Consider the following 12210-nt stretch of genomic DNA (forward strand, 5'->3'; position numbering starts at 1 on the left):
TCTCGGCTTTGTGAAATCTGTCGGAAAATGGTTGATGTCCAGCTCTTGTGATAACCAGAGAAATTGCACACGATGGTCACGGATCCATACAGCCATCCATTTAGAAATGAAATGGTCGCTCAGCCTGTCGATGGCGGCTTCGGAGTGCGGCGCACAACCAGCCGCTCTGGGCCATCCTTAAAGCGACAGTAACACTCCGTAATCTCTTTGAAGCCCATAACATTTTCACCAAAAACCATCTGAATTTCTCGAATGGTGTCCACTTTGATGTCCCTCACAGTTTCTGAAAAAATTTTGATCAAGCAAAGCGGCAGTCTCTCAGCCATTCCTAAACAATGAAAAAAACGACGAGAGGGGTGGACCACTCCTCACTCAAAGCCTGCTCACAGGTGAATGACGCAACCGACAGGCGTGAAAAAACTCACGCATGCGCACAAAGGTTCAAGCTTGGCTGACGCAATCACGTGATTCAAATCCATATGGTTTTTGAAAAAAGTAATAAGGTCGGATACTTTTCTAATAGACCTCATACGATGAAAATGTTGTCCATGCCCAAAATTTTGTACTCGTCATAGTACGACAGATGTCACTGTGCTTCGTGCTCTTAACTTATAAACTTACCCATAACTTATTAGATGTACGCCAGCGTATGCCAGCATTTTCAGTGTGGTCAGCATGCGCTGGCTAAATCATCAAGGTGTGACAGGGGTGTTAGCTGCACCTCCCTACAGGGAATTGGTGTTTCAGCCATTGTGTATATGACTTTAAATTAGATTTCCCTTCTGCCCATGTGGTTTTAAAGTGAGCCACAGGCTGTGGTAGTATCTTATAGTTGGGAAAGGGACCATCCACAGAGTACCAGCTAATAACTGCCAGTCAGTCACTCTGAGCGACTGAGCCTCTTCACCAAGAGGCTTTGCTAAATGGCTCCAGGCAGAATTACTCATTAAATCTGCCACCTCGGTGAGTGCAAGTGTGTGTCATTGTTGACTTTGTGAAACACAATCCTTTTTAATAATTCCTCTTTGCTTCTGATTGACAGCATTAATTCTTTGTTAAAATGACACCTCCCAGAGTGGCCTCAAGCTGCTTCCAAGTTTGACTACCAACTCGCATCGCATTCAATATTAAAAACTTGAATATCAGCAGCAGCTGAAAGAAACTTCACTTCGCTTCCTTGTCACTCATCCCAAACCCATGCCTTCTAAACGCAGTAGGCTGCTGATGGAGTGGTTTGTCGGAGCCAAGCTGACAGTCACTCCTAAGTTATTGAGCTTAATCTAACTTCCTCAGCACTCGTATCAAGTTTGCAATCACTGCATATATGCAAACGTGCAGTATTTAGATTCTACATGTTCCTTACATCCTTTTAGTAGGAATCGCAAATGTTTTTATAAATGTTTGAACCAAACCTAATGAAGTGGCTGCTATGCTCGGGTTCACTTTGAGAACAATGAGTATGAAATCTGGGCAAAGAAGGAAATGAGAAATTAAATGACTAGAGAGGTTTTCTGAGTCCACTGGGCTTTTTATAAATGTGTGTGTGTGTGTGTGTGTGTGTGGAGATCTTGGGGGTTTTCAGCTCGACAACACAGCTGTTGTTTATGGCTTGTGGGCTAGTTTATGTATAATGTATTGTAGATTACCATTTCTCAGTCTTGTAGCACTTACTGTGTCAGGAACGGCATCCCCAGAAGACTACCTAGCCTGAAGACATACTTGCACAAAAACATTCTCTATTACCCATAGACACGTGCACACATGCCATCGGCTCTTTTTTGTGCTGCTGCATCTACAGTTAAGATTCAGTGCAAGCCACAAACTTGAGCATCACTTTTCTGATGGTCTGACTTTTTTTTCATCGTATTTGTTCCACTTTGAATTTTATCCTCTGCAGTCTGATATTCACAGAGCTGTCAGAGCACATATTCTATATTATGTGATGATGGTAAGTCCCTTCGGCTGCTCCCTTATTTTCACTGGGGGTCGCCACAGCAGTTTTATGCCGGATGCCCTTCATGATGCAACTCCGCATTACATGGAGAATGGGCAGGGGTGGGGTTTGAACTAGGAACCTTTCGCACTGGAAACAGGTAGCACTTAACAACTGTGCCATCACCCTTACCTATATTATGTGATAAGGGTTGATTTTTTAACTTAAATGTGTAGTCCCTTTTGACTTTTGGACCAATCTTATATTGCCAATCAATCAATCAATCAATCAACTTTTTTCTTGTATAGCGCCAAATCACAACAAACAGTTGCCCCAAGGCGCTCCACATTGCAAGGCAAGGCCATACAATAATTATCAATCTTATCAAAATTCATCTTCTCTGGATTCAGTTTGACCTGTGTAGGACAGGATGCCATGACACACTACTGGGAAACTCAGTTTCCCAGCATGCTCTTTAAGGTTCAAATGCCACTACTTCTCTACATATGATAGTGATAGCACCAGGGAGCTGAAGAAATCTGGTAGACCTTCAATTTTGACTGAAAGTGCCACAAAATGTGAAATGGAAACGGACAACTAGTAAACATAGGCCACTAGAGATCCTGTTGGGAAGAGCTTGGACTGAAATGGAGATATATTTCACATAAGTGTTTTGCTGGATACCTGCTAGACACGGGTAAGAAAACACTTGTACTGGTCTACTGTGGCAGTTGTGAATAGTGACACCAATTAGTTACAAAATTTTATTTGGTTTGCGAAAATGCGTTTTCGGTTTCCATCGAATACAGCATGAACTCCACACTTTGTAGATGTGATTCCTTCATCATGCGGTCTGTTAGATTACACAGACAACTGGTTATATTTGGAATGGAATAATTTTGCAGTATACCAGAGAAATGCATGTACTTTCTACAAGCTACATTTTGACAAGTGATAATTTTCTTTTTTAAAGAAACTTTAACATGAAATGTTTGAAACTGACACTTTCTCTTCTTCTGCCAGGGTCCGTTTGTACACATTGCCAGTTTGTGTGCGTGCGCTCCTCAGCAAGTTCATGTCTCTCTTGGTGGAATTTATGAGTAAGTTATCTTTTTTGTGCTTGCAGGTTGAAAAGTGATATTGAAAATATTAAAATGGTAGTTTCCTTGTAATTTTATTTTGCACAGAACATTAACACAATTTTTCCCCACTGTTCTTGAAAAAAATAAGAAACATGTTTTTACAACCTGTGAACATGTTTTTTGGTACTGTCTACAACCCCAGTTCCAATGAAGTTGGGACACGGTATAAAATGTAAATATAAACAGAATACAATGATATTTGCAAATCCTCTTCACCTATATTCAGTTGAATACACCGCAAAGATGGATATTAATGTTCAAAGTGATAACTTTGTTTTGTGCAAATATTTGCTCATTTTGAAATGGATGCCTGCAACACATTTCAAAAAAGCTGGGACAGTGGTATGTTTACCACTGTGTTACATCACCTTTCCTTCGAACAACACTCAATAAGCATTTGGGAAGTGAGGACACTGATTGTTGAAGCTTTGTGGGTGGAATTCTTTCCCATTTCTTGATATACGACTTCAGTTGTTCAACAGTCCAGGGTCTCTGTTGTCATATTTTGCGCTTCATAATGCGGCACACATTTTCAATGGGTGACAGGTCTGGACTGCAGGCAGGCCAGTCTAGTACCCACACTCTTTTACTACGAAGCCGCGCTGTTGTAACACTGCAGAATGTGGCTTGACATTCTCTTGCTGAAATAAGCAGAGACATTCCTGAAAAAGACGTAACTTGCTTGTGTGGCAGCATGTGTTGCTCCAAACCCTGGATGTACCTTTCAGCATTGATGGTGCCATCACAGATGTGTAAGTTGCCCATGCCATGGGCACTAACACACCCCCATACCATCACAGATGCTGGCTTTTGAACTTTGCGCTCGTAACAATCTGGATGGTCTTTATCCTCTTTGTCCGGAGGACACCACGTCCATGATTTCCAAAAACAATTTGAAATGTGGACTCATTAGATCACAGCACACTTTTCCACTTTCTGTCCGTTTCAAATGAACTCGGGCCCAGAGAAGGTGGCGGCGTTTCTGGATGTTGCTGATGTATGGCTTTCACTTTGCATGGTAGAATTTTAACTTGCACTTGTAGATGTAGCGACGAACTGTGTTAACCGACAATGGTTTTCTGAAGTCTTCCTGAGCCAACGCGGTAAAATCCCTTACACAATGATGTCGGTTTTTAATGCAGTGCCACCTGAGGGATCGAAGGTCACTGGCTTCAGTGTTGGTTTTCAGCCTTGCCACTTGCTTGTAGAAAGTTCTCCAGATTCTCTGAATCTTCTGATTATTTTATGGACTGCAGATGATGGAATCCCTAAAGTCCTTGCAATTGAACATTGAGAAACATTGTTCTTAAACTGTTGGAATATTTTTTCACACAGTTGTTCACAAAGTGGTGATCCTCACCCCATCTTTGCTTGTGAACGGCTGAGCCTTTTGGGGATGCTCCTTTTATACCCAGTCATGACACTCTCAATTATTGTCCTCAGTTCCCAAACGCTTATTGAGTGTTGTTAGAAGGAAAGGTGATGTAACACAGTGGTAAACATACCACTGTCCCAGCTTTTTTGAAATGAGTTGCAGGCATCCATTTCAAAATGAGCAAACATTTGCACAAAAACAATAAAGTTTATCAGTTTGAACATTAAATATCTTGTCTTTGTGGTGTATTAAATTGAATATAAGTTGAAGAGGATTTGCAAATCATTGTATTCTATTTTTATTTTACATCATTTTACACAACGTCCCAATTTCATTGGAATTGGGGTTGGATATCATGTGAACAAACTGAAAAACTGAAGGGCTTTGGTCCAGTTCGGCTAAAGGTGATGGAATGAATGAGGTCCAGTGCTATTTACACGCACGCACGCTGCATTTTTTTGTTGGCCCACTCTGCTGTGACCACACACACACACACACACACACACACACACGAGTGCCTTGATCTCCTTTTCACACGTTTCTTTTCATTGTTCTTTGCCATTATTCTGGTGAGGAACACATACGACACATGGGTTGATAAGGTTAGACCTTACTTGTGTGAAGCGCCTTGAGGGAGCTTTGCTGTGATTTGGTGCTATACAAAATAATAAATTAAATGGGTTTTTATCTGATGTTTTGTTATCATTTATGGTTAAATGAGGGATTTTCTGAATGCAGATGATCATGAACGTGTTTAATGCTTTACATAGGGAATTTATAATCAGCTCATGTTTACTGATGTGCGTGTGCCTGGTGTGCACCTGTGTAATAGATATGTTAAAATACATCCATCCTAAGTTTTACTCATATGAAAGCATTTAGCACCTTTTCTTCCACAGTTTGATAGAAGAAGGCCCAGGTTTTTTGATGGTCTGTGGCACAAATGTGTTTTGGTGCTGGGCAATGGCAATATATATCGTAACTGTGTCTGAGCACACCTCACTTTTAGTTTAGACTAAGACGTTTACATGGGTGCAAGTGGTCTCATGATTTAGGGGACATGGGTGAAAACTGTAACTAAGTCATTTGGAAACAGTTCATCTGTGTTGTGCTTTACGGCGCTTTGTGATGGGTGGAAGATGGAGCTCTTAAAGTTTTTAGCTAAGGTGCATGTAAATTTCTGGCCTCAACTGTTTGTCATTTGTTCTGCTGAAGTTTTGTGAAATGAGGTTTCCATTGAGTAGCGATAGTTGACAGGCAAAAGCATTTCTCCACATATTGGCGACAGTCAGTTATATCTGCCTTTCTGTCTTTATCTTTAAACGGTCTGTTGTTGTTGATAAAATAAGGTCTCTTTCCATCTTCAAAATTCTCTTTTCCCAAAGAGAGAGATCCAGAATTACAGATTAAAACTGTAGTGGGGGAAGTAAGGAGGTGGATGCATAAATGAAAAGGATGCAGATCAAGTAGGAAAGTGAAATTGCAGCCTTATCAGATTGTCTCAATGCGAAGTCTCCGAAAATTTGCGAGCTTTTGCAGGATTTGAAACCTCAATAGAGCGAATACCACACAATTACAGTTGGTATTCACACTTCTATCCAGGAGATGGCAGTGTTCTATGCATTTTGATGGGGGAAATTTCCCATAATGCCTTTTGGCATGTGTCAACACTGAAACCTTCAAAATTAACGCATTACTTTAAAAGATGTGTGCGATATCATATTTTCACTTTTGTAAAAATGACAGAGTTCCCTTAATGTCGATAAAGTGTTGGGAATTATTGTTTTGAAATGAACCATAAGTGAAAAGTGCTTTGCGATTCAGGTCTCCTGTGCGCTGTCTGAGTCGATGCACCTGGGTGAAAGTAAAATGATCCTTTTATTTCAATTTCAATTTATATTAATTTATATAGCGCCAAATCACGACAGTCGCCCCAAGGCACTTCACATAATTCACAACACAAAATTAATCTAAAATCAAAATTAAAAAGCAAGAAAAGCACAGTAAAAAGATAAAAACACAGTAGAATAAAAAGAAATTACAAAGCAAACACAACCAGACAGATAGACGTCAGCCATGCAAGAGCAGTTCCAGTAATCCCGAAACAGTTTTCTAGCCTATCAAGTAGAATATGATCAACTGTGTCAAACGCAGCACTGAGATCCACAACACCAATGCTGTAGTAGTAATCCGAGTCCATTGCTTGCAGAAGATCATTAACTACTTTAATAAGTGCTGTTTCTGTGGAGTGATGTCTTCTAAAAGCAGACTGCAGTGGCTCAAAAGGTCATTCTCAGTAAGATAGTCCACAAGCTGCCGTGAAACCACCTTTTCCAGAATTTTAGAGCAGAATGATAGATTTGATTATCGCCTATAATTTTCAATACACCAGGATCAGATTAGATTTGAGTAGTGGTTTAACCACGGCAGATTTAAAACAATTTGGAACAGATCCTGAGTTTAAAGAAAGGTTAACAATTTCCAGCACAGTCGGCCCAAGAATGGGCCAAATTTCCTACAATATACCAACATTTTGTTGGTATAGGATCAAATAAACAAGTTGTGCTTCTAGTAGACATCACGAGTTTCGTCAGCACATCTTGTGAGATACTGTTAAATTCTGTGAATCTAGGTAGCACCTCAGTGGTAGTCCCCAGCTCAGTAGCTGAATACAATGATTGGACCAAAGTATGCTGAGATGTGCGCAACCTAATATCTTCTATTTTTTTTTTTCGAAATAGTCCAGAAAGTCCTGTGCTGAAAAAGGAGACGACCAACAGGTTGGCTGTCCATGAATAAGAAATGCCACCATATCAAACAAGAACTTTGAGTTATGCTATAAGTTTTTTTTTTTTTAATGGCAGTGGGCTGGGTGCATAAAGGGACAGGAAGCTCTGGTTTGTTTGTTTTCACTTTGTGATCATGTTTGAAATTACCCAGCAGCACTTGTGGTGCTTAAACTGAAATTGGCTTAGCTGACAGTGTACTGAGTCAATACAAAAAGTTAGCGATTTATCGGTTTAGCGCTATAAAAATTAACTTTTCAGTTAGTGGATTAGCGATTATTGAAGCTAACCTTTTGGTTAGCTGTGCCTGCCACTGGTTGCAGGTAGCCTGTCCTGTCCTTGTAGCCGACACGTACACAGATATGGGCTTCTAACAGCCTCATACTCACCACCAACATGCCTCTAACATCCGCGTTTGTCCCTGTAGCACCTCATACACAAATCACCCCGTGCTATTTTTGTTGAATTTTGAACTTCATAAAATTAGCGTCACACTCAGAGATGACCTTCATTAGCTGAATAATATGCCTCTAAGAGCCACTATCCTCCCACGTTTCTTGAATAACTCAACTCGCACAAAAAAAAATTCATGCTGAGTGGCTCGTTATTCATTGTTCATTATTCAGTCCGACCAGGTCGAGACCAGAGTGGTGATCACCACTCATCCCCTACTGGGCAGCGCGGTTGAACTAATAGCTAATAAGCAAAGTTAACCTATTCATTAGATTATTCATTGAAACCGTTAGACAAATTGGCTTCCACTAAATTTAGTTCTGTTAACTTATATATAACATATGTGGATACTTGTAAAGTTATGTTGATTGTGTTGCAGTCAAACTTGGATTGCAGTATCCCCATGCCCAGGTTCAGGCCATGGTAAAGGTACATGCACATTTTAGAAGGCTTGCTCATAGTGTGCTTCTTAAAGGATAGGCTTTCTATTGATCCTGAAGCTGGAATATTGATTTGTACCTTTGCTGGCTCAGCTGTCAAATATGTCTGAAGGTTGTTGTATGATACATGTGGTGATGGTGGCAGAGAAGAGAACACTAGACAAACTGCTGGACATTATGGATGATGCCAGTCACCCTCTGCACACCGTCATCAGCAACCAGAGGAGCCTCTTCAGCCACAGACTGCTCCTTCCCAAGTGCAGGACCAACAGACTGAAAAACTCCTTTGTTCTTTGGGCCGTCAGACTGTACAACTCACTCAGGGGGAGGAGGAGTAACAGGAAGACAGAGGACGGAAGGAGAGGAGCAGTAGTAGTCAGTAAACCAGTAACGATCAGCATTGCCTTGTATTTATATTTGCAAATAGTTTTTTTACTTTGGATGCCCTGTCTGCTTCTTACCCTGTATGCTGTTATACAATGCTGCTGGAACCTTGGTTTCCCTGAGGGAGTCTTCCCATGGGATTTATAGTTCTATCTAATCTAATGTAGCAGTCTGTCCAAAATGTGAATATTGTGCTCCGTATCCCTGTGGCACAACATTCAAATGGCTATATCAGTCTCAAACCAATTGGTTATTTTTTGTGCATCTCAAGATGATGAAGGCGATGTCAGCAACATGATATAGGGACGACAGGGATGAGAGGAACAGTGCTGAATTATTCAGCCAGCTGTTCACATAATGTGTGACAGACAGCTTGTAGGACTGTACCAAGGATATGTCAGAATTCTCATTCCTCATTAGGGTGCAGGGAGTCAAACTTTAAAATCATAATAATGACTTATGTTGGTAAAAATCATTGATTTAGCTAATGGAATTAATAAATGGAATAGTTTGTCCGTGCTGAATGTTTGGTCTCCCAAAGTAAAGGTCAAACAGTGTCGATTAGATTATGTGACATATGTTTCCCCAGAACATAACAAAGCATCTCAGATGGTGTTGGGTAGGCTATTCCTTTGTCAAACCCTATTAGCTCAACCAATAGCTTGCATCACATTTTACCAGAATTGGAGTACCTTTAACTTTTGACCCCTGCATAAACTGAAATTGACCATTGACACAGTTTTTTGTTGTTTTTGCCCCACAACTCCATGGCACTCAGTAATTGATGGTCCAAACTATACTTTTCTGGCATTTTTGAGCAGACAAATGAGGTATACTAGCTTTTTTTTTTTTTTTTTTTACAGTAGCTGTTGACCCCTGACCCCTGGTCAATCATCCATTGACCTCTACCTGGCTATAGCTGCCACTCTGGAAAGGGTACCGTACATTCTTGTTTCGGTCATGGCAATTTCAAATTTGAAACTCAGAATTGAGATAGAAAGATATATTTTGATGCATAAAAAATGAATGCTTGCTTCTGTTGGATTTTTTTTAAAGCCAATCCATATTTGGCTTTCTTCTAGAGATGTCTTTTTTTATTTACATAAAATCTGATTTGGTCTCATTTGTCTGCAGAGTTCAGTATAATTGTAATGTCAAGCATTACTTTGCAGCTGCCTTTATCACATCCTGTCCCTTATCTTTATTTAAAATTGCAACCTCCTTTTTCATTTGTCATTATTTTCTGTAGCTGTTTTTTAAATCATGTTCATATTCATTTGGTTTTATCCATCTCAGGGTTCACCCACTCTGATGTGTGCATATGTGAAGTGTCCCTTTGTGCTAATATTAATCCTGTCCTCCTGTCCTCAGTTTGAAGTGCAATATGTTAATATGACCTGTGGACTGGTTTAAAAAAAATGGGGGGGGTTGGCTTGCTTTTAATCACCCCCCCCCCCAAAAAAAAGAGAAAAATAATAATAATAATCCCTGTTCTGTGACCAGTAAATCTTTTTTTTTCCTTGATGTTGTGCCACCTGAAGCAGTCCAGTCTGATAGGGACAAAGGTAATTCTGTTACATAGTTGCTAGTATGCTCCACGGTCCCACAAACCTGACAAAACTCCCACTCTTCTCCTTCCCAACATGCTCAGTCCTCTCAAACATTTAAACCATGTGCAAAAGTATGAACTTTAGCAAAGTGTTTCTTTATGAATCGCTTTACAGTTATCATGTGTAGGACTTGGTGCCATCTAGTGGTGAGGTTGCAGGCTTCATCATTGATTTGCCAGTCATGATTTTGTTTCCCTGCAATTCTTTGCTGGTTTGGTGGTGGCTCCTTTGCCTTCTCTTGTGATAATCAATATGTATACACCCCATTTGACCAATTATCTGGCCTGCACTAGCAACCAGTAGACAGTGAGTCCTCAAGTTGTGACATCACATTCCATGTCAATATGACTTTCAGGTCCAAACAAAAGGCAGAGTTTTGTCATACACAACTGCAACAATATCTGAGCAGTAACTGTTTACTCTCACAACACACCCCAAAACAGGCAAACAGGCGAAGAAAGAGTTGAACTCTTTAGAGTTCAACAGGATATTGTCTGACATCTATCCCAATGGAATACAATAACAAGTTGAGGCTTTGTTCAGTTTTCTGTCCTGCTGCACACATAAGTCAAATGCCTCTTATTTATTTTAATTAATTTTATTACATGTAAATTACTTTTTTATAGAACTAACTTGATTTAATAAGGGTCAGGGTCTGTAGTAAAGTGAATTTGCTAAAGCTCACACCAGGGGACCAATAAATAATGTAATGAATTTACAGGTTCTTCACATGGGCGCACCAATAAATATGTGGTGAATAAGTAGTTAAGCCTCGCAATTTGCTATTGGCCTCGCGGAGAGCACCAAAAATAGTGAAAGTATGGTTAAACTCTCAAATTGAATTAGATTGACCTAGACCTCATTTATGGGTCACCAAAATAATTAACAATTTTAGGGTTAATAATATTTAATTAGAATATTATTATTAGGGGCACCACCTATTTAAAGCATAGGTACTTGAATTTAAACATTCATTAATTTATCAGTCTCAAATTAATCAGTCTCAGTTTAATTAATCGGTCTCGGGTCTGAAAGTCTGAATTCTACAATACGATTGACCAAAGTTTTCCTTCTGAACACAAAATGAACCACAGCAGAAATTATTTACATTTTATTTACAATTATACAAGAAATGAACAATTTACTGGCACTTTTGTGGACAGTGATTAAGTTCATTTATGGACACAATTGCTTACTCATGAGACGTTGAAAGAAAGAGGTAAAGCTTAAAGACTTAATTAAATAAATCTGATTAGAATTTGGAACCTTTAACTGGGTCACTTAGCTGATCCATTGAAGAGATGGTTCGGGTGATCTGTCCGTCTGTCATTGATGTAGGCTCTTTGCAGTGTGCTCACTTGGGTCAGGGGTTAACTCAGTGGTCTCCCCCGGTGATTCCAAAGGCTTGTCTCGGCTGGCTTTACTGACAGGATGGCTGCTTGCAGTCAGGTCATCAGCTTGCTGGACCCCAGAGGTGGAAGGCGTTTATTGAAAATGGTTTCTGGTAGCTTTTAAAAGTTTGTTGGAGCCATATTAAAAGTCTTTGTGAATTTAGGAAAAAGGGTAAAAATTTTAAGAGCATTGGAAAATTATAGAAAAGTCGCATTTCTGTCAATTTGCTATTATTTTGAAAAGATCAGCTTGGAAGTTCTCTTAAAAATTTGAAAGACTTGATGAACCTTAAAACTTGTTAGTTATCAAAGGATAGCAACGAATTAATGAATGCATGAATGCCACCTGGTAGCTTAGCTTAGCATGGGGCCTTGTTGACCCAAAAATAAAATTAAGCATTTTTAGAAGGGAAGAGAGGGTTGCAAGAGAGGCCACAGAAGAGAAAGGGTTCCAAGAGAGAGCAGAAACTCTGTTCCAACTTTTAAAGGGGACTTACGTCATTAAACTCCACCCATTTAGGGTGTGTAATTTCACAGAAAACTTCGTGTTAGAAAGCCAGACAAAAAAATAGCCAATTATTTAAACACATTAACTATTTTGGCATACTATTTGTTCTAAGACACTCGAATGGATACATATTATTAATAGTTACTTAAACACATCCTTTGGATAAACAGAATACTTCACCATCAACA

At 39.7% G+C, this 12210-nt stretch overlaps 1 protein-coding gene across 1 annotated transcript in view; it reads left to right on the plus strand.

Annotated features, from left to right (window-relative positions):
* The window catches only part of clcn2c (chloride channel 2c), a 382840-nt gene that overhangs the window by 167922 nt on the left and 202708 nt on the right, over positions 1–12210 (plus strand). Inside the window, 1 exon segment of the mRNA XM_034167802.1 lies at positions 2957–3037. Within this exon segment, the coding sequence (XP_034023693.1) occupies positions 2957–3037 (81 nt within the window).

This window comes from Thalassophryne amazonica, chromosome 4 (assembly GCF_902500255.1).
Source record: "Thalassophryne amazonica chromosome 4, fThaAma1.1, whole genome shotgun sequence".
Taxonomy (NCBI): domain Eukaryota; kingdom Metazoa; phylum Chordata; class Actinopteri; order Batrachoidiformes; family Batrachoididae; genus Thalassophryne; species Thalassophryne amazonica.